General features: G+C 39.4%; 1 protein-coding gene across 4 annotated transcripts in view; it reads left to right on the forward strand.

Annotated features, from left to right (window-relative positions):
* lrp8 (low density lipoprotein receptor-related protein 8, apolipoprotein e receptor) overlaps nt 1-27,035 on the forward strand; it is a 160,206-nt gene that overhangs the window by 65,252 nt on the left and 67,919 nt on the right. For all 4 annotated transcript variants that reach the window (XM_061683235.1, XM_061683236.1, XM_061683233.1 and 1 more), the window contains exon 4: nt 16,401-16,529. In XM_061683235.1, coding sequence (XP_061539219.1) covers nt 16,401-16,529 — 129 coding nt within the window. The remainder of the gene's footprint in view (nt 1-16,400; nt 16,530-27,035) is intronic.

A 27,035-nucleotide genomic window follows, 5' to 3' on the forward strand; every position in this document is an offset into this window, starting at 1 on the left:
CATAATTACAGCAAATATCTGGATAAAAAACACTCCTGGGCCATAAATATAATGCAGTCAGATGAAAAACATTAAGTATAGCGTTTGTTGAACATGCCTTAATTCTTGTGCCCTACAACAGCATATTTCTTCTATTCAAACTTGTAACCTCAAAACGTATGTCTGCACAATTGCAAGCTCAATTCCCCTTGTATGTAGGACATTAATAATAATAACTATAACTATTTAAATCTATTAACTATTTTAAAATTAACCCATATAAGTAGGCACGCCTGTACAATTCAATGTTATCTAATATAAGGAATGGATCAAATTTTTTTCGTGCAAACTATAACATTAACAAAATAAAACGTATTGTAATACCTCTCAGAGTTGTTTCAAACTGAGTATGATTGTGTAAAGGAACAATTTTTGATAGAATGTATCTTTGATCCCAATATACGTACTCGACCCAAAACTGTGGCTGACGAGTGTATAGCGGGCTTGTGTGTATGCATGGGAAGATTAAATAAAAGTAATTTTAAAAGAAAGTTCTTCTCCACAACACCCATTCCAATTAAGTTAGTTTCTCTGTCATTTATGCTGTCCTTCTGGCACATTGACAAGCTTGTTTGGGTTGCGTGTTCCATTTTTCTGCAATCATGCCTTCCGTGCACAATTCACACTACTACTTTAGAACATTACTGCATGTTGTTTTTGCTGCTGGAGCGCCACACACAGTTTGCTCATGACAACTGTGAGTGAAAGAAATGTTGACTCCATTCACACCATGTTAACACAATACAGTAATTACGACATGATTTCTCTGTACCGGTTGCATCTCAAAGCAAAAGGCCACACAGTTGGGGTGAATAAATGAATTGCCCCATGTACAATGTTTACCACGATTCTGTTATTAAAAGGTGAGTACTCTGATTACATTCTCAACCAAGATTCTATTATACCAGATATCATGACTAAAGTCTGCACAGAAATGAATCTCAATTCACTGTTTAATCTTTGTTATTGTTTTACATGCCTGGGGATTTCTTAGTATAAATAACTGCAGCACTTAAAGAGTGTCTTTCTTTTTTCTGGTCTAGGTCAATTGTAGCTAGTGTTGATAGCCTTTGTAACAGTGCATTCATGTAATTAAAGGTCTTCAAGCACATTTCTCCCCTTATGGTCTCATTGAAAATGTATTTGCTCACTGCTGCAATTATAAAAAATGAAGGTTGGACTGAATTTAAACCTTGTCCTCACCGTTGGTCTGCGGTGACTCGGCGCGGTTTGCCGATTGTGAGAGCAATTAGGTTCTAGTGTGTGTTTGCATTGCATCCCTAGTCGTTATATTTTATAGATGGCACATTAAAGGGTAGTAAAACCAATTTGGTACAACGGTCTCTTCATTCAGACCATGTGTGTTGCTATGGTGGATTTTTAATAACCAAATCAGAATCTTTTAGTAAAGCATGAATATAACTTCATATCATTCAGTCAGATTGACTTAACAATCAGAAAAAAAACTTTAATTATTATGAGGACATTTTAAAGAGCATATACCTCATCTTGTATAATTATGGAGGATATAACTTAACGGGGTGGCACAGTGGGCGACTGGTTAGCACATATGACTCATTTTTCTGAGGACCCGGGTTCAAATCCGGCCTTGCCTGTGTGGACTTTGCATGTTCTCCCCGTGCCTGCGTGGGTGGGTCCTCCGGTTTCCTCCCACATCCCCAAAACATGCACGGTATCTCGCCCGGATTCAGCTGGGATAGGCTCCAGCATGCCCGCGACCCTAGTAAGGAGAAGCGGCTCAGAAAATGGATGGATGGAAGGAATATACATTAATGGACCATTTTTTTTTTTTTTTTAAACAGATCCCAGGTGTCTTGACATGCGTTCATCAAAATACCCCAAGGATCAATAATTAGTTCATACTTTATGCATCCTATTTCTTGTCTGGCTGAAATCCCCCCATGCTTCGGAGAACTACCGAACCAGCCTTCGTCCCGCCCTATATACTGCTGGACCAATGGCAAGTCATCAGTTACCATGATGACGAGGAGTGCAGTACTCAGCGGCTTGGCAGACTGCCTCTCATCTCGCCAGCAAGTGTGTGCATAACAGCAAGCTGGATTTCACCTGTGAGTGTATTTCTAACAGTGGGCTACATCGCACTGGCCAGTGTGTTACATAACAGTGGGGTTGTAGTGCAAAACGACTCGCTCACAGACATATTTTCAGAAATGGGCATTAGTATGCATTAGTATTAGTATGTGATTAAGTCATGCTAATCCATTAAAAAAAAAAAACATTTATCAAGTTAAATATTGGCTGGGGATGTATGGTTATGGAGGTGATGGAAGTTTAATCTGGACAAACTGTCCGTTGACATTTAGGTGTTCTCATATTAATCAACAATAACCAGTGTTTCTCCAAAGATAAACCCAGAACTGAGCTGAACGTGTCAATCTTGTCACAGAACTTCATATTGCTGTCACCACAGGCCATCTCTCTTATTGGCACTTTTTATTAGCTTGACTCTCGAAAAGGGGATCAAAGACTATGTGCGCGTGTATGTTTGACAGCTATAGTCATGACTTATATTTAATATTCATCCCAAGGTGGTGCATAAGTCATTGCTTTAGATTGGTTGACTTGAGTCCCATGATATCTTCTCAAGGTCTGATAATTGTTCTTCATGTATAATGTATATACTTTGTTAAATATATCAGTTGAATAATCTGCAGTGGAAGCTCCGAATTTGAATGCCATATTTCAAAAGTGATGCATACATTTTAAAGTCAGTTTTCTATAATACAGCAGTATTAAAATGTGAGGCATACATTTTAAATATGCCCTAAAAGTTACACAAAAACTTGAACTGTCCTCATCATTATGATATTGTCATCATTGAGACGTATGCCCACCTTATTTGTGTGTTTGAAGTGGTTTTGTGTTTAATGAGTGTTTTAATGTACTAATAGTGCAGCGTTTAAATAATTGTTACAGTTAAGAATGTTGAAATGTTATTTTAAAAAGTGTTTTTTAAAAAAAAACTCCTTCACCTCTCCATGTAGTATTTAAGACCCTGTCCTCTTAGTCCTCTCTGATCACTTTGTGATCTGAGTTCAGCTTAAGTAAAGCATTTTATTTAATGGATTTGCCAGGGAAGGGGTCGATGCGCTGATCCCTGCAACCTCTGGTGACTACTGATTAACCATGGACCTCCACTGATGCTTTTGAAAACAGCATAGACACAAATACAGGTTCACTTACAGACACGCACACAAACACTGTAATTACACATTTGAAAAATAATCTGAGGTTAGACGACAGTTGTTTGTAACCATCCCTTCGTCTCGAGTGATATATTACAGTCGAACCTCCAGAGTCGAATGCCCCAGCAGTGGTATAATTTAAACTTCAACCAAAATTCCCAGGTAAAACACCGTGAAAGTAAACAAATAAATAAATAGCTGGCTATCATTGTTGGGAAGGGAAAAAGTGTAATAATAACCTTATAACCAGAAGTGGAGGTACTTTTCTCTCTTTATTTTAGTATGTTACACAGTAATATTAGTACATAAACACATACTGATTTTTAACATCTTAACTGATATATGAAATATGATGGACCCCACTCATGGTGAAGAAAAAAATTGCCACGTGTGTTTTTACTTCTCTTATGGTGTGTGGTGTACTCGAGATAACAAGCAGGGCACACCCACACATATAGTGATAACTCCGCGGACTATCGTTAAGTCCTCTCCTGTAAACCAGCTCTGCCATAGTACCAAGACTGACCTGGGAGAGGCAGCATGGTGCTACATGGCATACAGACTGCAGTAAAATACAAAGAAAGAGTTGTAGTGGAAAAGAAATAAGAGGACTGTTAGCGTTTCTGGTTGTCCATGAATTTTCGATGTATCTCAGTGTGTTCTGTCGTATACAAAATGGGTTGATTACGTGATAAACCATCATGTCATCAACTGGAAGTTACAGTAGGCTAGTTATCGCAGTAGATACGGGGATTCCGCTGACTTGTTTTCCGGGTCAAGTCACGTGACGTTCACAATGAGGGCAGTTATGAGGTTAATTTCGGTTGACAGCAGAGGACGATGTTGCCCACTGAGATGGATGAAATTTGATTAATTTATATGTATAATTTTTATTCCACAAATGCAATATTAATCACAATACCTTGTTCAGTCTGGTCGCCCCCATTCTCTGCCCTGCCGGTCCTCCAGTTTTAATACATCTGGGGTGGACACTTGGCCAGGTGTTCCGGCCTGCTCTATGGCCCGCCATGTCTTTCCCCAACAGATTTTTAATGCACCACATACATTCGCACATCCTTTGGGGAGCTGTTTGTCATTGAAATTCTTATTTCTCTTGGCTTGACTCCAGGGGCCTGCGCCCCCACCCCGCCCTCATCGGTTGTCAAGTCGCGGTGAGATGGCAGACCACCCCTCTTGGGTCCCCGCCTTCCTCTCCCCTCTCCTGGCGCCCTCGCCCATCACTGCTCACGACGGGCACTTAACATGGGCTCGCTTTTGGCAGGCTATGACCTTTTTCAGGTGGCAGCAGTCTCCTGCGTTGGGCCCTGTTGGTGGCTGGATAACCCATGCTCTCCTGGGGTGGTGGGTGGGCTAGTGACCGCCCCGGATCCTGGGGAGTTAATGGCATTCTCCTGGCTGGGTCCCCCGTGGGATGGGCTTGCAGGTTGCACACAGACCGACCCTTCCTCAATGTGTCGGCTCAGCAAGTCCATAGACCAGTTGACTAACATGCATGTGATATGATGTGAATTCACTCATAAGTTCGATAGACACACTATAGGCTTTAATTGGTGGGCACTACCGATCAATGCAAACTAGAACTAGCAGACATTCCAACAGCTTCTTCCCTCTTGCTATCAATGACACCTTAAACACCTAACCTACAATTCCATTGCAACATACTGGCATTTTTTTTTTGTCTTGAGTTTGTTGTCACATTTCTGTCGGGCCAATTATATATTACTCGTGCACTCACTGTAGTAGTCTCACCACGCTGCACTATTTGCATATCTGTTGTTGACCAATACTGGCCACTCATGCCAGAGTTGCATCTGCTTCATTTGCACACTGACTGAGGAGTATCTGCAACATTTGCACAATCAACATGGTCCCAGATTATCGTACTACTCGCTTAAAATCTCGACGCCCTTTGCACAATGGTCATTGCACCGGACTATTGCAATGTTGGTCATTCAAACTGCTCTAAGTGCGAGAGGACTCTGCATCTTTTTGCACAATTGTCCAAAAAAAAAAAAAAAAAAATGTACCAGCATTACCAGATAACTAGCAACCCTATTTATTGGTCAGTGATTGTTTTTCTCAATGTCTTTATATCTCAAAAGTGTTCTTTGTCAATTGATTGTCTGTTGTCGTACTAGAGCGGCTCCAGTTACCGGAGACAAATTCCTTGTGTGTTTTTTGGACATACTTGGCAAATAAAGATGATTCTGATTTGGATTCTTATTGCTTGTGCTGGGAACACTAATAATAACACAGGTTATGTTAAGATATCAACTCACAGGTTCTTACAGGTGTTTAGATTCTATAAAAATCATCCCACCGCAACACTCATCAGTAGCATTGCCTTGATCATTTCCCCCATTCTGTCCTGCCCTACCCTTTTCTGTCCTCTCTCATCTTGTTCTCTTAGATAGTTGTTGCATGTGGGTGGGTGTGGGTGTGTGTGTCCCCCCTCCCCCCCATCCACACATAAGAACACGATTTGACTGTTGTAACGTTATTTGTGGTCAAATATCTAGACTAACTATCTTTCTGCTGTAGTTCGCACCCGATTCCCCTTGTCCATTCTGTCCCTCTGTCTGTCCCCTAAAAAAATAAAAATATTAGCAGAGAGAGTATTTCAAGCTCCCCTGCTGCACAGCAAAACTGTTCCAGCACACAAAAAGAATACCATGTTTAGACTATTGGTGGCACATACAATGTATTCTTGGAAAAAAAAAAAGAAAAAAAAAAAGGCTTCTTTCTCAGTGGAATTAACCAGCTTCTAAGGTGTGACAACCAGTGCTGATCGGAGTGCTACTCATGCAACTTTGTGTGTGCGTGTGTTTGTGTGCAAACACACTCATCCGGCTCTGTCAAATTCTACAAGGGGATTAACCTGAGCCCTTCTCACCAAGCAACTTTCTCGATAAACAGGTTAAATTTATTGAATTGCACCACCATACACTCAGACGACCTCCTTCACCTATATATTGAGCGGGTACTGAACACCCTTGAGATTTCCCAACTACTTTCAATACTTTTGTTGTGGACCGAAACTGTTGACTTCTTCTGACACAATGAGTTACCGAACTGTTTATTAAAATTTTAGGAAAAGGGAAAAAAGTGGTACTTTGAAATAAGAGTCACCCAACTTGGCTGAATTTATTTCTTTATTTTTCTTTATTTTATTTTTTTTTTACTTGCGAGCAGAAACATGAGTTACAAGCGCTTGGTGGGAGTAAACCCAATTCAGCTCACTTCCCAATAAGCACCACTTTAACAAATGATGAACATTTAATCAAAAAAGAGAGGTTTCAAGCGGTTTAATGTTACTCCCAGTTGAATTTTATGGTCAAACTAAACATAAAATAAAGGGAATTACAAGTTGTGTATGGAAAACAACCACAGCTTTGCCTTAGGAAAGTCTGTTATCTTAATTCTAACAAACAACGACCAAATGAAGAGAAAATGCCATGCTAACAGTTAGCATCGGCAGTCGCGGTTTTAGAACCCTTTAAGAAACGGATATTGGAACACACATGGTAGCACAACACATACAGACAGATAATATAACATTACTCACAGGCATATATTCCTCATGCTTGACAAAGAAATGGGTAATATTACAAGCAACCTATTGAGTGGTAGAACAGCAGAATAAGTTGATTCTTCTTTGCTTGTCTGCATGACTGTGCAATACAATAGTGCCTTCCGAAGTAAGTAGTACAATAGTGCCTACCGAAGTAAAATATTGAGTACTATTTTTCCTTAATAAGAAACTAACATTTTTTTCCCGGGGGAGACAGGGACGCTGGAACAGATTAATGACATTTCCATTTATTCTTATGGGGAAAGATGATTTGAGATAAGAGTATTTTGAGTTAAGAGCATTGACATGGAACAAATTAAACTTGTATCTCAAGGTACCACTATATATGTAAAAAAAATTGTACTTATGAATACAAAGTTTAGAGCGTCAGCCTCACAGTTCTGAGCAGCGGGGTTCAATCCCCGGTCCCACCTGTGTGGAGTTTGCATGTTCTCCCCGTGCCTGCGTGGGTTTTCTCCGGGCACTCCGGTTTCCTCCCACATCCCAAAAACATGCATTCATTGGGGACTCTAAATTCCCCGTAGGTGTGAATGTGAGTGCAAATGTTGTTTGTTTGTATGTGCCCTGCGATTGGCTGGCAACCAGTTCAGGGTGTACCCTGCTTCCTGCCCGATGATAGCTGGGATAGGCTCCAGCATGCCCGCGACCCTAGTGAGGAGAAGCGGCTCAGAAAATGGATGGATGGATGAATACAAAGTGGAAGAGAACATTGGTTTTGAATATCATTGGGTACAAAAGATGAGTTTTATTATATTTATTTATAATAACAATTTATTTATTAATGTATTAATCAATGTACTTGCCTATCTTACTTAACTCTGTGGTGGAGTTAAACATTGAATGTTTCACAATTGTCTTTTTGTATTTCATGAAACACATTCAAATTCAGACACAAACATGTCTCTACAGTATTTAACGAATTTATTAGACCACGACTCAAATTAGATTATCTATTTATCTGTTATACATTCATCTAGCCACATTCTACTAATAGTCACATTCAGATCAAATATGGGTACGTTTTAGAGAAGCACCACAGCAGTAAGATTAAAAGACTTAAAATTACATTAGGATTTTCGCCTTAAGATTGAATAGTTACTGTGGAATATAGTCATACGAGAAGCACACAAGCCACCTTATATTAATTGGTGGGGACATAATGGGACTGTCAACCGGCTGCCCAACTACTAAGTTCTTTTACAGTCGGGAAGGTTCTACTTATGCCCGATGCCCAAGTGTGTCACTGGGCACCAGTTTAACCCCGCCCCAAAAAAATCTGGAATTAAAGAATGGTGTAAAGCTATTTTAACCCTATAGCTCCACAATTAATAAGACAGAGTTCTCAGTCATTGCACACATTTTCAGCAATTATTTCCAAACATGTATAAAGTATTTAGAAATAAATCTATGATTTCACAACTATCTTGATTGTACATTACATCAGTCGCAAGGCCCAGCCCTATTTGAGCAAGTTATGACTTAACTTTAAATGTCCATGCATTGCCTTTGAAGGGAACATCGACCTTTCCAAGATGGCCGCCACGTAGGCACGTGGGTTATCTGGCCTGCGACACATTTTAAAAGCTGGGCACAACAAAGCAGACAAAACTCATAGCACGACCAATTTTATTTAACTGGATTACATGACAACAAGACACAAAGCTAAAGTAGTGTAACACAACAAACTGAGGGACCTATTTATACATTCGTTCCAATTGGGTTCCATTGTTATACCTCTCAGTCAAAGAGGTATAACTTTAATGTTGTATTACGGTGGTTATAGTCTAGTGTTTTAGAACTACACTGCATTTGACTACGACATGTTACTAATCTTATTTAGCTACATGACGGTGGCAAATTATGAGAAACTCCTCTCTTGTCAGATGAAGCGCAGTCCTACTACATTGAACCACCCTCTTTAATTTGTATTGAAAATAAACTGGTGAAGAACTGAACTGCATGAACCAGGAGATAAAAATGTACTTGTGTACCGTGTGTGTATGTGTTTGAAGGAGTGCAGATCAGCATTTTAGTGGGTTATTTTTTTTGCTGCATTGCTGTGTGCTGCTTAGCTAAAACTCCATACAGTACTGCTTGCATTTACCAATTCAGAACATGCCTGTTGGAAATAGGCATGTTCTCAAGTAAACTTTCTTAAAAAGAAAATTCCATCTGATTGATCATGACTGGGTAAGTCCCCTTCCTGCAAATGTGGCAGCTTTAGATATATTAAACGAGTTCTCCCCTTGTGTTAATTTACTGATGTCTTTCTGAAAACCCATCACAGTGTTATAGTCACACAGTTAAAACGTGGATAACTATGTATCAATATATGTGTTCATACAGTAGTTAGAGGCTCTTTGCTGTAGCCAGATTCTGCAAGTTCACTGACAGGGTAATGCAACTATGTATTTTCCACCACTGCATGCATATTAACTGCATTCTATAACAGAATAATCTGGATATGTAATTATTAGCTCCAACATATCAGATGGGACTTTTGTAGCTTTTTGCTCAATCCTGCTCATTCTGCGTCCATAGGGTCCTCATCTCCACGTTTAGGGTTTTTTTTCCATCCATGTCTGTACGTGTGAGAGAGACAATAGCATTTAAAGCATGGAGGCGCAACGTTGTGCGACTTAATTATTTTTTTTAAATATAAATGGGAAGGAACCAGTGAGTTGCATTGTCTGATGGTTTCAATTTCATGCATGAGGCAGCGGCAGGCATAATTTCCCAGGTGCCCCCCCCCCTCTCGCTTGCGCTCTCTCTCTCTCTCTCTCTCTCTCTCTCTCTCTCTCTCTCTCTCTCTCTCTCTCCCTCCCCCCTTCCTCTGTCACTCTCTCGCTTTCCCCTTTTTGCTCCTCCCCCCCCCTCTCTCTCTCTCTCTGCCTCTCGCTCTTTCTTACAAGTTACAAGATCAGCAACAAAGCAAAATGAAGGAAACATGCTTTCTATTGGTGATATCAAACTCAAAGTAGCCACTGTGATTGGCTGACTCTTTAAATGTTGTATATTTCATTTCAGAAATTTAAAACATCAAATTTCAATGAGATGACTAATCTTTTAAGGGTACCATACATATACCTACCCTTATATATATATATATATATATATATATATATATATATATATGTATATATATATATATATATATATATATATGTTTTATTTATTTAGTTATTTTTTCAAGACTCTCTGACTTGACCTTTTGGCCAGTGCGTGGTCTTTCTCAGCTAAAGCGACTGAATCCTGCCAGTATTCCATTTGTATGTATGTGCGCATGTGATATCTAACTCATAAATTATGGATGATACAGTAATGATTTCTGTGTCACTATAAAGACAAACAATGAAGGTCTCTCTCTTGCTCTCTCTCGGTCCCTCTCTTGCTTTCTCTCTCCTTCTCTGTCTGTCTCTCTCTCTCTCTTTGTCTCTCTCTCACACATGCATACTCTCTCTTTTAAACCCATCATTTCAGGCTTTCATCTTCACTTTCACTTATTGAATTTATCTTTTGGATAATAGTGATGAGTCACAGTGAATCTGCCCTATGAGCATTTGTATTTAGTCATGCTTCCTACATTGTAATACTGGGAAAAAGTGCTTTCAATCAGCTAAAATCTTTTCACTAATTGTCACTATTTCAGATTCATCATTATTCAACGCACTGACTCACAGCATTAATGCAACATTTAAAAATATATATATACTGTATATTTTTATTTTCATTTACAGGTATTTGTCCACATATAAATGTTCTGCAGTGTGTATAAATGCAATGGTTAAAAATGATAGTCGGCTAAACATTATACAGCACAGAGAGGCATTATGTGTGTATGCACTCACTGTGGAAATTGGAAGGGCTGGCATCATAATCTGCAGTATGGTTCTTGACACATTCATTTTGTGTGATTCATCTTGTGAAATAAAGCATTAAAAAAACTAAACACAGTAATGTATCTGCAAAAATAAATGGTACATAGATACAGCACACTTACATACAACAATGCACTAATTTATTAAAATTAAAAAATGTACTAAAACTCACACAGAAGACTTCCTTTAAAGATTACCAGAATGTATTTGGGAATAGATAAATTATGTTCCCAAGTTGTTATTCCAGTTAAAATATATATATATATATTCATAAATATTTAAGCAGAAATATGAATTTTTGTCATGGTCATTATTATTGTCAGAGTAGCTCAAGTGAGTTGGTTTGCATACGTACAGTATCTTTTTCATTTAGCATAATTTCAGTATCTACTGTCTCGCAATGCGGATTTATCCGCTTTACTGCGCGGCTAGCCCTCAAAACACCAAGTAATCCATATAATCACGAAGTATGATTGGATGTTAAAGGTTGCTAGACTGTTGAATACTTTTGTGCTTGCTCACGGCTATGATTCCAACCCCCTGTCATGTTGTTTTGTTTATTGTCACTTCCATACTTCAACTTAGTTCCTAAGCGCTTCAAAAGGTATAAGTTTTCATCGCAGCACATTGCTTACAATCTACATTGCTGGTGAGTCAGGGCGATAGAACAATTTGCAGAGGTATTTATGATTACTTTCATTCACGTGGGATGATTCTTTTCCCAAATGGCTCAGAAACTTAGAAAAATGTAAAGAGTAGCACTGCGCTCCCAATGATTACACATTTGGATTTAGTTCGAATAAACATTTGAGGTTGATGAATGAAAACACTGGGCATTCCAAGAAAATTGGAGCGATATCACCTTACTGTTAAAAAAATAATAACCTTTGACTCAAAGAGCAAAAAAGTGCATTCTATGAAGGTGTTTCTATTAGTCTAATGCGTTTAATTAAGAGAACAGCAGTTAAAACACCACTAATGAACAGAAAGCAGGTATTTGAAGCTTCTTGTTTCTCTGGTGGAGCACCGACTTTCAAACACTTTTATTCACAGATGAGTATAATGTAGGTTGTAATGACTAGTCAACTTGTTAACTTAATGCTTACTACTTACTTGACTTACTACTCCACAATGATGTCTCGAGCAGGACGTCTCCTTGTCATTAAATCACGTCTTTTTGCTGCTTGCAGCATCAGATGAGTGAACAAAAGGACATTTGTCACCTTAATGGATTTAAATTGTGTTGAGGGAGAACCAATAAAAGGGGAAAAAGCCAGGCTCAAGCAGGATTTTGAATATTTTTTGGGCCCAGACTATCAATGTGGAAGAAAACAGGAGAATGATTCCATCGCAGACGGAGAGATATTTGCAAACGCCACAATTTCACACCATACAGAGCCCACTGCTGGGGTGGGCCGAGAACGAGGACAGGCTGTCCTCGCGGCAACCACACAGAGGTAGAAGATTTTTCTTTGGCTGGAAATAGCATCAAGCGACGAGGAGAAACTTCACTCAGTCTCAACGATGCTCTTGTCTTCTGCATAAATCCGGTGTTTGAGCTCTCCATTGTTGATGAATATACCTCTAGATTATTCCAAAGCACTCCTCCTCCTGGTAATTATTGTACTGTTCTAAAAATATATGTGTCAATGACCTCATCAGCAACTAGTTGACATTGACTTTAATTTCATCACATGAGTTTTGACTTTTAAAAAAAAAATTGTGCAATCAACCTATGCTACTTTGGATAGTCCCGATGGTTTGAGTTCTTGGCTGGTGGGTAGATGTCATAGGTCCCAATAAGAATGCACGTCAGTGAGGAGCTGGCTTAATGATTTCTTGCCGGAAATAACGGGTAGTGAGATGATAGGCCTCTTTAGGTTTCCTGAAGATGTCAAAATGGCCTCTTAAAAATATGTGGAGTTTCTAACTAATCATTTCATGGGGCAAAAAAGAAGGATGCCTTCCACAGCAAAATGATTATTATGTAAGAGAATGTATCCTATTCTGCAAAAAAGGGCTTCAGTGCCACCTATTATTCCAACTACTGTTATGGCCCCAACCCCACCTCAACTTGTACCTTTAGATCCTTTTTCTCCTTCACCGTATTTACTCATTTACGATTCATAACAATATTTTTTTCCTCTTAATATTCCTCTCCATGTCAGTTTTTCTCCATGCTTTTGCTTCCATATACATACTTCTACTTGTCTCTTCTGAGTCATTTTGCTTTTCTCTCATTTCCCGATCACTGCACACTCAGGCACCCGCTCTCCATCTCCTCAAAACAGATCAGTAATAATTGCAGATGATTGTTCCGATGAAAGCCACTAATCAACACTAACCTTCATTTGAAAAGTAATCTGATTTTAGGCATACGCGCTTTTGTTGAATTGGATTTCACATTCGAAGGACAAAGGGAAGATGGAGCTTTAATGATCAGAGTAAAAGAAATAAGTGCTTTAATATTTTGAAATATGTAAGTACTCATAGTGGCGGCACGGTGGACGGCTGGTTAGAGCGAGACCTGTGTGGAGTTTGCATGTTCTCCCCGTGCCTGCGTGGGTTTTCTCCGGGCACTCCGGTTTCCTCCCACGTCCCAAAAACATGCATAGTTGGTTAATTGACAACTCTGAATTGCCCCTAGGTGTGAATGTGAGTGCGAATGGTTGTTTGTTTGTATGTGCCCTGTCATTGGCTGGCAAACGTTTCAGGGTGTACCCCGCCTCCTGCCCGATGATAGCTGGGACAGGCTCCAGCACGCCCGGGACCCTAGTGAGGAGAAGCGGCTCGGAAAATGGATGGATGGAAATACTCATAGTACACCATGTAAATGTGTGTTATAGTTTATATCTCTGATATAATTCTGTAGGCTTCCATATCATTCTCAATCATTTGATACAAATGATAAGCGGTGGCGCAAGAATTAAAGTAAAATAAATATAATAAAATTATAAATTTGCACACGATGAACATTAAACCAGGGATAAACAATCACCGTACACTGCATTAAGTATACTCACTTGCACAGTCTAATGGGAGCCAAAACTAGAGCTGAATCGAATAATAACTTTTCATTAGTACAGTATCACTACAATTATACCAGGCTGTTTTTCTTGGTTATGCTGCATCTTGCAGATAGGTGTTGCCAATAGGTTGTTCCTGTCATGTAAAGAACCAAATTCTGAACACCCCAAGCATACAATATAATGTGGCATTTGTTTGCTTAAAACTTTGTAAAATCATCGCTGTTGATGACAATAGTCTGGTAAAAGTGGTTAAATGTTTATGCATTCCTGCATTGCCCATGTATCGTGTTAAATTATATTCCTCCCACGGTGCCTTTGTTTTCACAATTTGTCTTCCTGTGACAGACAGTGAGTCAAGGGCAATGTATATCACCTGCCAGCCTCAAACACACCCCTTATGTTAAATAAATTATCTCTGCATTAGCCTGTGAGGCTATGAACTGTCTCAATCAATCAGCAGTGAGGTTAGCTTAGATTCAAGTGAGGCTACAGAAGAGCAGTTGCAGTGTCGTGTTGAAATGCCACAATTCCCTCCTTCCTTGTGAAGTGAAATTAAGACGGTAGTTAATCAAAAGTACATTAGCATACAGCGCTGAGCTCAGTCCACCCCTACACCCTGCACATTATAGTCACTTTGGCGGATTTTGTGAGGAGAATAATAAAATCCCTACCACTTTTCATTGTGAATTTGATGGCGTAAAACACAATGCATTGGCCTTTAAGTGCTAAATTACTTTTTTGACCTCATGACCAACAAAATGTATTTAAATGCCCAAACCACTGCCCACAGATTTCAAATTACAATCATCACTCAAAACATAATTATTACTGTAAAGCTGCAAACATTTTCTATTTTAGGATCATGGTTACAATCTGGACATACACTGGTTAGTTGGCTTTGGGATTAATCAAAGTCGCTTTATTAAAGGCAATATTTTTTTATACAGTATATACAATTTTCATGGATGGTATTAGTTATATCCAAATGAAGAGTCCTATTTATTCTATACAGAATGGAAGGTCATTGAAAAAACTGCTGGTCTTATAAAATTCCAGAGGTGGGTAGTAAAATAGCCAAAAATTGTGCTCAATAAGAGTACTGTTACTTTAGAAAAATCAGACTCAAGTAGATATAAAAAATAAAATTCTAGATAGGCGTTTATGCCCCCCCCCCCCCCCCCCCCCCCAAACCAGAAGAAAGATTATACATGTGCTTGTCAGATATGATAAATTGTGTATTTTGGATGTTTGCATTTAAAGAAAACATAACATTGAAACATGCATTTTTACTTTTTACAAGCAGCATTTTATGAATAGTAATACTTACTGTACATAAAGGAACACATTTTCCTTTAGTTTAAGGAATTATATTAAACCAGGAAAATCTAACTATTTGGCCATTATTTGTTGACTTGATTGGCAGCTATTCCAAATTCTGATGAATGGTTTCTTTCAAATTCTTTCAAACACCACATACAGTAGAATACTATACTATTTGTGTGTGTGCTTGCTCAATCTGTCTCTCTTTAGGGAGATTCACAAGAGAGATTGTTGTTGTTTTATAGCATCTCTACATTTACAAAATCCAATGGAAAAGCATTTAATAGAGTCTCACAAAAGAAGCTACTGGTCATGGAGAGAGATGTGTGCTCTTTAGATTAAAAAGCAGGAAAATACATACTTTCAGTTACTGCTGTGTGATATTACGATATCTATCGTAGTGCGATATAAAACTACCATTTGACACAACCCTCCATCATATATACTGTCATTTTGAAAATGTGGGGTACTGGATTGCTCTGTTGCGACACTAATGTAGAGTCCAAGACTGTAACACAATAACAGGTGTCTTTCTATCACATAATCCTTGTGCCTCATATTAAGATTTATTAACTTTTTGATATGACATACTGTACATAAAAAAGAACCACTTCTGGAACTCAACAAAAGTATCAGCAACACAACATTGCTTGAAAAGTGATTGAACTACTAATATTACTACGATTACTACTATATTTTGAATGGTACGTATTTGTCCCACTTTATTTTTTTATTGTATTTTTAGTTATGTTTTATTCATTTTATTGTTTTCTTTAAAAAAAAAAAAAAAAAAAAAAGTGTTTCATAAAAAAACTGGGAAAGTTACCAATAGATGAGATTGAAAGAGACTCATATGTAGATTTGACGTGTGCCCAGGAACAAGCTGGCTGTAAAAAATATATAATTTATGAAGATATTTGGTATGCAGCTGTATTACAATCTGGGCCTTAAGTCCCATTGGTTTTAAGTGTGTGTGCGTGTGTGTGTTGATTTTAATTTGACTTTTGGAATTGTTTCTGTTTAAAGGGGTAGTGGACAGCTGTATTCAAATTCAAGAGCCAGGATTTGTTTCACTTTTTTTAAAAGAGACATATTTTCCCACTTTATCACCAAGCTGCCGAATTACACTTGTCAGCTAGTGCGCTGATCCTTGCATGTGGCACATGGAGCAGACACATTTGAGTCGTAATGAGTAGCAGCTGCAAGTTAACCGATTTACCCAACTGTTGATTGACACTGGCTCTCTCCCTTCCTTCCCCCACCTCCCTACTCTCACCTTCATCACTCACAACAGGCCGGCAAACCTGTCCACCAGAGAAGTTTGACTGTGGTGGGATGGCCACCAAATGCGTCTCGTTGTCATGGCGATGTGATGGCGAAAGAGACTGTGAGAATGGGGCAGATGAAGAACACTGTGCTGCTGGTGAGTTCGTACAAATAAGAAATTCTGCTTGTCAAGTGAACTATGACAGTGAGTGAACAATTCCTCTTTAGCACATCAATTCCAGACACCCTTATTTTCCTAACACACATACAGTAATAATAATGATTATGATAATAATGTAATACCATGACATTCTCGCATCTCTCACTGCTTGTAGTGCAAGCAGCCCAGAAAGTAAATTGCTAGCACAGAGGAAGATGGTTGTTTGTATATTTTGTCCTATTGATGAACTGTCACTCAAGTGAAAATTACACAATAAGCTCAGCATTGAAGGTACACTTTTACAAAGAAAAATGTTGTAATAATACCAGACCAGGGTGAGCTTTTAGGTCTTCTTTTTTTCTTTTTTTGAGGCACGTTTGTAGTCTTTTCAGGTGGGTAAAATGGTACCTTCACTCCCTATCTTCATTTGTTTTTTTCTGGAGTTCACATACAGGAGCGTCTGTGCATGCCCTAACTGGACTTAACTAGGTTTTTTCACGGCCTAAAATGCCCAGTACAAGGTTTTTATATATAAATGTAAAAAAAAAAAACCCTGAAAATGTTTGAAAGTTTCAGATGTTTTCCAAACTTACCATGCGAGGTGTGCTTGGTCAAGGTGACATTGTTGACGTACAGTACTCATCATAGGCGAGTCGCTTTCATGAGCCGCAAGGAATTAATGAACTTTCAATTTCCAAATCCGCAGCCAAAGACGAACGGCTTGACAAAGAATACTGTTACTTACCAAAAATACCATGTTCCAGACTCCAGAGACTTTGTTTGTATTCCTTAACACTGCCGACATGCCGTTCTCTCTCTCTGCGCTTCGAGTCTATGTACAATAGACAATAGATATATTCATCATGACATGGCCGCCACCCTTTCAGCCTAAAAAAATAGAACTTTTTAGCCACAATTGCAAGCATCATATCTAGAGAATAAGAGGGACTGCTCATCACCTGGCTAACACCATCTCTACTGTGAAGCATGGTGGTGGCAGCATCATGCTGTGGGGTTGTTTTTCTGCTGCAGCAACTGAGCGAATAGTCCGCATAGAGGGTAAGATGACAGCTGCCAAATATAGAGAACTTGCTCCAGAGTGCTCTGGAACTCAGACTAGGGCGTCGATTCATCTTCCAACACAACAATGACCCAAAGCACACAGCCTAGATAGGAGTGGCTTCAGGAGAAGCCTGTGAATGTCCTTGAATGGCCCAGCCAGAGCCTGGACTTGAATCCAAACGAACATCTCTGGAAAGACTTAAAAAATGGCTGTCCACCAATGCTGCCCACCCAACCTGACTGACCTTGAGAGGGTCTGCACAGAAGAATGGGACAAAATGATATACAGACAAGATGAAGCAAAGCAAATTTATTTATATAGCACAATTCATACACTAACTCAATGTGATTTACATGATTAAAAGCATTTGAAAACAAAGAAATAAACAGCTTACAAACATTTAAAACAAAGAGGAAAAAATCAAAGTATAATTAAAATAGCGTACAGTGTAAGAAATATAATTTAAAAGTGGAAATGCTCTAAAAAGCATGAGGAAAAAGGAAGAGTTTTTAACCTGGACCTAAAAACATTCACACTTGGGGCTGATGTCACTTCTGTTGGCATCTTATTCCATTTGTGTGCAGCATAATAGCTAAATGCTGCTTCACCATGTTTGCTTTAGACTCCCTGGTCCCCTATTTGACCTGAGTCTGTCGATCTCAGAGTCTTACTGGCTTTATATTCCATTAGCATTTCTTTTTTGTATTCAGGACCTAAACCATTTAGTGATTTATAGACCAGTAGCAGAAGATTAAAATCTATTCTAAAGCTGACTGGAAGCCAGTGTAAAGATTTTAGAATTGGAGGAATATGCGGAGAGGCTTCCGTCGAGCTACTCTGCCATAAAGCCTCGACCGGTGGAGGTCTGCAGTGATGGTTGACTTTCTAGAACTTTCGCCCATCTGCCGACTGCATCTCTGGAGCTCAGCCACAGTGATCTTTGGGTTCCTCTTTACCTCTCTTACCAAGGCTCTTCTCCCCCAATTGCTCAATTTGGCCAGATGGCCAGCTGTAGGAAGGGTTCTGGCCGTCCCAAACGTCTTCCATTTAAGGATTATGGAGGCCATTGTGCGCTTAGGAAGCTTAAGTGCAGCAGAATATTTTTGGTAACCTTGGCCAGATCTGTACCTTGCCACAATTCTGTCTCTGAGCTCTTCAGGCAGTTCCTTTGACCTCATAATTGTCATTTGCTCTGAGATCCACTGTGAGCTGTAAGGTCTTATATAGACAGGTGTGTGGCTTTCCTAATCAAGTCCAATCAGTATAATCAAACACAGCTGGACTCCAATGAAGGTGTAGAACCATCTTAAGGATGATCAGAAGACATGGACAGCACCCGAATTAAATACAGGAAGTCCTCGATTTACAAACGAGTTCCGTTCCTACGCTGGCGACGTAACACGAATTTCCGCGTAAGTCGGATTTCACCGTTAAAGTCGAAATTTACGGCGAAATACTTCCGTTACGGCTATTGTCCCACGTGATTGTGACAGCAAGCTCAGTGTGTGTGGGCGTGTGCGTTGATGTGTGAGTGAGACGTTACTGCGAAGGAGGAAGGAGTGCGCGCCGGTGTGTAGTGATGGCTACCGGGGAAGAGTAGCGATTAGCGGAGGACCCGTTGACGTTGAATGTGCAGAGTAGCTAATGAAGCCATTAAAGCAGCAAATCGGTGCTTCGTGCCTTTATAGTTGCCGCCTCCCAGCTCAGCTGTGCAACGAGAGAAGGGAGTCTCCCGACCACGGTCAGGTGACCGTAGCAGGAAAGGTTAACACTTCGTATAAAGAAATAAATTACATTAAAATAAGAAAAAAATAAGACGCTGTACTTACCATTACTGCTGAGAGTGTGAAAAAATGAGGGCGAAAAAGGCACAGATACTCCCGGCGCACAAATACAGACAAGCACTATGCACTAGCTAAGCAGAAACACTATGGTGCTGGGACAAAATGGCAAAAAGTTATAAGTCGAGTACGTCGTAACTCGAGGACTTCCTGGATATGTGTCACACCAAAGGGTCTGAATACGTATGGCTGTGTGATATTTCAGTTTTTTTTAAATAAATTTTAACAATTCTGTTTTGTTTTTTTTCAGTCAATATGGGGGTGCGGTGTGTACATTGAGGAAAAAAATAACTTAAATGATTTTAAACAAAGGGCTGAAATATAACAAAGAGTGAGAAATTTAAGGGGGTCTGAAACTTTCCGTACCCACTGTATCTGTCCTTTTTGGTTTCTGTTGTGAACATTCCTCATTAGATCTAGATATACAGTATAGTTAAGTTTGAAAGTTACACACAGGGCAAAGTTACTTATCCTCACGGGTATATAAACTGAATGGAACAATTCTTTCCAGCAACTCTTCCCATCACAGACACATGCCTATTTTATATTCCCTTTTTACTTTCCATTTACCCTCGTCTGTAGACACAAAGGGCAAGATGACTAGATATGATCATTTTATTGCCTCTCATCTATATGACCTGTTTGAAGAGGAGAAAATCAAGCTCTAAAATAATTCATGAACTTATGAGCTTGAAGTCTTGCCAATATTAAAACCTGTGAGGATCATCGTTTGAGCTATCATTTAAAGGTAAACGTGATGAAAGGCCATCTGACATTTAGGGGAAAATTACATCAAAGCTCATATATAAAAGTCCACTTGAAGAGCAGTGTAATTATTTCTTGCTTGCAATGTTAAATTATGGCAGGGTAGGAGTCCGTGTGGTTGGTGGGCCGCTAGAGGTGAGCACTGGTTTGCAGGGAGCAAGGGCAAATGGCAGACTGGGGACAAAGAACAAGAATTAGGTAGAGGTAACTCACTAGGTCTTCAGGAAGCAAAAAGATAGGCAAGGGGGCTAGGCTACGAACTCGACGTAGAGCGTTGATAGTCTGGCGACGAGTTGGAATCCCACAGCGTCTTAAGAGCAGTCAGGATGTAATTAGGATGACAAGGTGCAGCTGCTAGACTCCAACACGTCAACCCTGCAAAGCACTCATGACGCACACACACACACACACACACACACACGGACGGACGGGCTGAACTCAGGGTGCTGAAACAGCAGCCCTGACAGTATTGAAATGAATATTTTTTTTTCAAGTTGCACATTTATACAATGCACTGCACTATACGTATGGAAAAGTACATAGTTCTTCAAGGCCTTGCATGTTTGAGTTCCCATTGTACCTCTTATTCCTCTGCCCCTGTATGTTAATTAGGACCAATTGGGCATATTCAAAGTTGAATAAAAAGTGGATGCAGGAAGTTTCTTCTTTATGAAAAATAAAGTAAATACTTCTAAACAAAATGTTGCATCCTTTAATTTATGTCAATATTAAATTGCTTTCATTCCAGCGGACTGTCTGCTTCAGTCTGAGTGTCGATAAACGCATTTCCATTTGGCAAAAAATAATCCTTCCTTTGGCTTTTGTTTTTATTTTGTTTTTTTCAGAACTTATGATTCCAAGATGGCGCCTAACCGTGTGGTCGCCTCGGTTACGTGCTCTCTAGGGCTGTCTATATTTGTGTCTTTTTCGTTCGTCTTTGGAAAAATTACGCAACTCACACAAGGGAAGACTTGCTAAACATTAGGGAGTCTATCCCGAAATTAGTTTCACCAACTTTCACAACTCCGGTCAGTTTTTTTCTCTGAGTTACTCACCACTGGGGCGGCCGTGATCTATGTCGCATGGAGGCTAAGGCGACGTCACAGAGGGAAGCGAGCCGGAGTGCAGGTCAAGCTCTGTAAGAGAGGATTCTGAATGCCGCTTCCCTCGATTCACCTCGCAAATGTACGCTCCCTACCCAACAAAATGAATGAGGTTCATCTTCTCACAAAGACCAGTAAAGACTTTGAACATTCCGCCGCTGTAGTGTATATCAGGGTTAAATAAAAATGTCATTAATTTGGAAAAAGATTAAGCCGGAAGCGACGCCTGCGTTACTTCCGCTTTAGCGTAATTTTAAGTTTGTGTTATAAATCAAGGGACCACGTCACTTTTTATACGTATCCAATTTTGGGAAAGTGACGACAAACCTTTTTATCAGTCTCGTAATTTGAGGTTTGCTACATGAATTAGATAAGTGTTCTCTGCTCAAATATCTTGAAAGTCTCTGCGCCTTCAGCACAATTGCCACTGTACCAAAATATCGCTCTATTAGTCATTTCAAATTGCTCTAAATTTCTAGAGGACTGCATCGTTTGCACAGTTGTCAACAACAAAACAAAAATGTATCGGCATCAAATGGCTATCTGTTGTCGTACTAGAGTGGCTTCAACTACCGGAGACAAATACCTTCTGTGTTTTTGACATATTTGGCAAATAAAGATGATTCTGCTTAATCTGGAGACATGGGTCAAAAAAGAGGAAAATCTTGAAAAATGAAGGATACTTAAATGCAATAAGATTATTGAAGGATGAAACAAGTTCTACTTGCTTCCGAATCCAAAAGAGCATCTACCAGTAATTCAATTAAGAAGTTTATTTTAATTGGACTTGTCCACAGACTTAGTAGTGAATTGCCCTAAACATTAATTGTAGCTGTTTGGTTTGTGTGCTTCCACTGTAAAAGAAACTAATAACTATAATTTGAGTCTTTTGTAATCACTGTCTTTGTTTATCCACACACTGTACACACTCTAATTTAGCAATTATTATTATTATTATTTTTTTAATGTCCACGTTATGTGTCTCGTTAATTGCTGATTAGCAGTTGGGAAAATGTTTTGAATGTTGTAACCTGTAAAGCACTGGCATTCAGTACCATGCTAAAAGCCACATCTACATTGCTCAGGAAGGACTTTCCACATCTTTTTTTTTTTTTTTTTTTTTTAAAATCTGTATCCGGATGATTTGAACCATCCACCCCAAGCCAAATCATTCAGGATGAAGCATTCCATTGTCAAGAAAATACGTTAAAAGATTTGCACGATTGAAGTCTGAAATGATGCACCTACTGATCTGACCCTTTTCTAAATTATTGTCAGTAATTTACTAAAGCAAGCATCTTGATTGAAAATCTTTTTTTTGTGCTTGTGGGAATTTGTGGGAATGGTTGTCTGGCACTATGTGATTGAACTTGTGATCTAGTGTAGACAGCATTTCACCCTAAGTCAGCGAGGATAGTCTCCATTTCCCTACCTCAGGTGAAAAATGGATGGATAGTTGACTTGATGGATGCGAACAAGCAACAATCCAAGATATAGAAGCACAGTTGTCCCATTCAGGTTTTGTACCACAGTATTCAAGAACTGTTTATTTGCTGTATCTGGCATGCTTTCACTGATTTTACCTTGCTTCACTTTGAATTATTTCTCTGCAGTGACTGTGCTTGCAAGTACTTTTGACTCTGGGGGAAAGTGGGCTAAACAGAACCGTAGAGACAGCCAGAGAGAGAGAGCGAGAGAGAGAGAGCGAGCGAGCGAGAAGACTGTAGTCTGAGAAACTCCCGTGGGCCCTGGGGACCTGTTGCTCTTTTAACATCACTTGTGAATGCGATGTTACATTACAGCAAGCCGCTACAGCAGGATCAATGCTCACTAGGGATATGTTGGTGTTTTATGGCAGAGCAGCGAAGACCTCTGTATATCTGTGTGTGTGTGTGTGTGCGTGTGCGTGTGCATGTGCGTGTGCGTGTCATTCTAGGAAGAAACAGAGGGTGGGCAGAGAATAAAATGATGCAACCTATACTTACATGAAAATAATGGCCCTTGGTGCACAGTAAATGAATCCTCTACTCTATCATTTAATAGCAGATTTAAGAGAAGCATGAAGAGTCCACCCACATGAAAAATTACTGGTGCGGGATTTAGCTTATTTATTCTTTAGAGGTGTCTGTAGCCTCTTATGTTGATGTTTTTTCTATTGAATCCTCCTTCATTTCCAATCCTTTGACTGCTCTCACTGTGTGCGTAGGTAGAATGTAATGCAGCAAGGATCACAAGCAAGCTCTTATGCACCCAAAGGCTGTTGCACTTTTGTTTGGTTCAAACAGTGTCAATCTGCCCAATGATACCATGAATTCATTAGCTTAACCTGCATTGTGAGTCAGGTTCGCTTGGAGATGAAAGCTGGGATGTCTCAACCTTCGCTCCAAACCAGAGCAGACACAAAAGGAGATTAAGGACAAGCCTCTTACCTTTGCTGTTTTTGTGGTAGGGCAGCACAGCTGCAGACGTGGCAAGTGCATCTGCCAGATACTTAATGTTTCTGGGTTTGCATCTTTTACCTTTTCTGTGTGGAGTTGGCATTTTCTTCTTGTGTATCTCTGGGTACTCTGGGTTTCTTCCATGTTACAGAAACACGGTTGCTATCTTACCCAACAACTCTAAATGGTCCCCAGTTGTGGGTGTGAGTCTGAATGGTTGTTTGTCTATACAATTACAAATGTTTCAATTACAAATTGTACTTCTATAATTCTGCTCAAGTCACACTTTGAATTTTCTGGGAGTAACATTTGACCATGAAGAGCTGTACTTCGTGTACTTTATCCACCACTGGCAATCTGTGACGTCACACCTCGGTACATCGTGTTGGCATTTCGTTTTGCACAGGCATCGTTTTAGGTCCGCTCCATTACCGATACTACCTCCTAAGGTTCAAGATTAGTAACTTGGCACCCCTGTTCCTTGTCAAAACCATTTATTAAGAACAGAGAAATGACTTCAACTGACCCAACATGCAGGTTTTTGGACTATGTGAAGAAGCTACAGTACCCAGAGAACCTACGCAAACACTGTGAGAAAATATTTAAACATGAGATATTTTTGCTGTAACAAGGCAGTACTATCCAGAGGACACCAATGAGTAATTTCTAATTGCAATAATATTATTATATCAATGATATTATATTAATACATAATATTAAGTAACTAATCATACATAATAATGTGTACCACATCACCTATTTGAAAAGCATATTGCCGTACATGCCACAATTGTAATGATGATTATGGGTTTTGGATGTGTTTCGCTGGTTGTAAGAGATGCAGATACAATATGTCAAACTTGCCAGATAGCTGGCTCAGCTCAGGAACATATCAAAGATAATTTTGCACTAATGCTTATTTGCCACACGAGTAGAAGCTTCCAGTCTGATTCCTAGCTGTTGTGCTGTTTTCTTTAACAAGACAAAAACTCCTCTTCAATTCCCATCACTGTGGGACTGTTGTTAAGCACCCTGAGTGGTCAGTAGACAAAATAATCAGTACTTCTTGTAAATGAAGGTCATTTTATCATTCACTGCAATGTATTTCTAAGACACAGCAATCATAGACGCCCTGAAGAATACTACCAGGAGACCCAAGTGCAGTTGGACAATATTACTCTTCAGATCAATCCTTGTAATTAAGGTTACATTATTCACTTGCTCATGCTGAAATCCCCTTGTTGAATATTTGTGGCTAGGCAATCATCATGGCAGTACAAACTCTTCAATGCAATCACAAATATGCTAACTTGACATGCCAGGTAAGATGTCATAATATTTCTCCCAGGCATGTAATGTATATTTTAGGACATCCTCAGTTTCAGAGTCAGGTTTGAGATGTGCGACGGAAAAAGCAAGAGGTCTCAGAAACTGTCAAGTTTCTGAAAGGACAGTGTCTGGTATCAGACATCATCTTAAAAGTCACCTGGTGTCTGGGAAAAGATTGCATATTTCTGGAATTGCAGCATTACGGATGTTGTGTTTGTCCTCGTGTGTGCGTGTTTGTGCATCCCAAGATTGAGATAAGTGCAAACATTTTAATTGACAGACACACAGACATTATAGTTCAATGAGTAATTTCAATAGTTTGCAGATTACGGTTATTAAATGGGAAATGTGCCTTTTTTCACAATTCAATACAGAAATAGCAATTCTATTTCATTTCTATTTCTTACTGCAAGAATATTTTTCAAGCACATTGATAGACGGTTTATAGGATGCACCAATAGAACTGTGCCAATACTGGAATGTGCTTGCTTCAAAAATGACACACCCAGTTGAAGTTTAAAGTAATATTAACACAAAATAAAGATAATTACCACTTTTATATTTCATCAAACACATAGCTTCATCTTGCAAAACTCCACAAGTGTTTGCGCTCTGCCAACAAATAATGAAAAATGTCACCAGCAGGCTAATGAATAGCATTGAGGCTGCAGTATAAACCAAATAACCACTGTTTGAAAAACATATTGCACAGCAACATTTACAGAATGATGATATAACACAATACTCGCAGGCTAATATGCTTTGAAGATTATGGCACTCCTGTAATATTTTTTATGTCACCAACATTAACTACAGTGTTGCCAGTAAGTTACTGTAAAAGCCCTATGAACTGTCTAACAAGTGTGCATTACAATTTAGTTCTAATGTGGCAATGCAACTAATGTGCCCTTAGAATGGATATGTTTAGAGGGACAAACATTTTGAATATGAAAAGTATGTTGAGTATTTTCTTCTAATTGTCTGCTTCAGTCTGCTTTTGTCTTAACAGTTTCCCTTTGTTTTGGGCAAAGGTGGGCCTGCTTCATCATCTTTGGGCAATACAGTAAAAGATAACCGGAACAGAAAATGAAATGTGTGATATTTACATTTGCAAATATTGTATCTAAGAAAACTGAGCATACTGAACGTTCACATTTACACAACAACCATCTAAAGTAAGCCATTTTCTTGAGTATATATGTAAGGATTAATTGGAGACTCTCTAAATTGCCCGTAGGTGTGAATATGAGTGCGAATGGTTGTTTGTTTGTATGTGCCCTGCGATTGGCTGGCAACCAGTTCAGGGTGTGCCCCGCCTCCTGCCCGATGCTAGCTGGGATAGGCTCCAGCACGCCCGCGATCCTAGTGAGGAGAAGCGGCTCAGAAAATGGATGGATAGATATATGTAAGGTACTGGGATGGAATTTTTTTGTTTGTTTTTTAATTTGGACAGGGTCAGTCTCCCCACACATTTTCCGTCTTCTAAGGCAGTAGCTAAGACATAACGGAGGTGGAACGTACATGCCCCTTTGTGTTAAAAGCAATTGTCGCACGGAAGTCGCCACGCATCAACTCATCTCATTGTGTCAAACCACAACGACCTCGTAATTCCGTGAGTTGTCTGAAAGGGACAAGCGAATCAATCCCAGCTCTGCTATTACTCCTCTCATGTGTCCATTTACTGGAAAGTCACTGTGAAATAGGCTGTTGATTCCTTCTATTGTGGCACTTGTATGCAAGAAAATACATAAATATTTAATAAAACAGATGAACATAATGCTTGTCTCGTGCTCGGGCCATTAAGCCACTAAAACAACCCCAGGTGTCTTAGTTTGAAAAGTGTATCGTGTGTAATCAAACTTGTGTTGGAGCTCATCTGTTTTTTGGGGGGAGGACTGTGCTTTCATGCAAGCTCAAATGAGAAATAAAGGAAAACACAACACGGTTCGTTTAATAACATGTTA

The sequence above is a fragment of the Phycodurus eques genome, chromosome 8, assembly GCF_024500275.1.
Source record: "Phycodurus eques isolate BA_2022a chromosome 8, UOR_Pequ_1.1, whole genome shotgun sequence".
Lineage (NCBI taxonomy): Eukaryota > Metazoa > Chordata > Actinopteri > Syngnathiformes > Syngnathidae > Phycodurus > Phycodurus eques.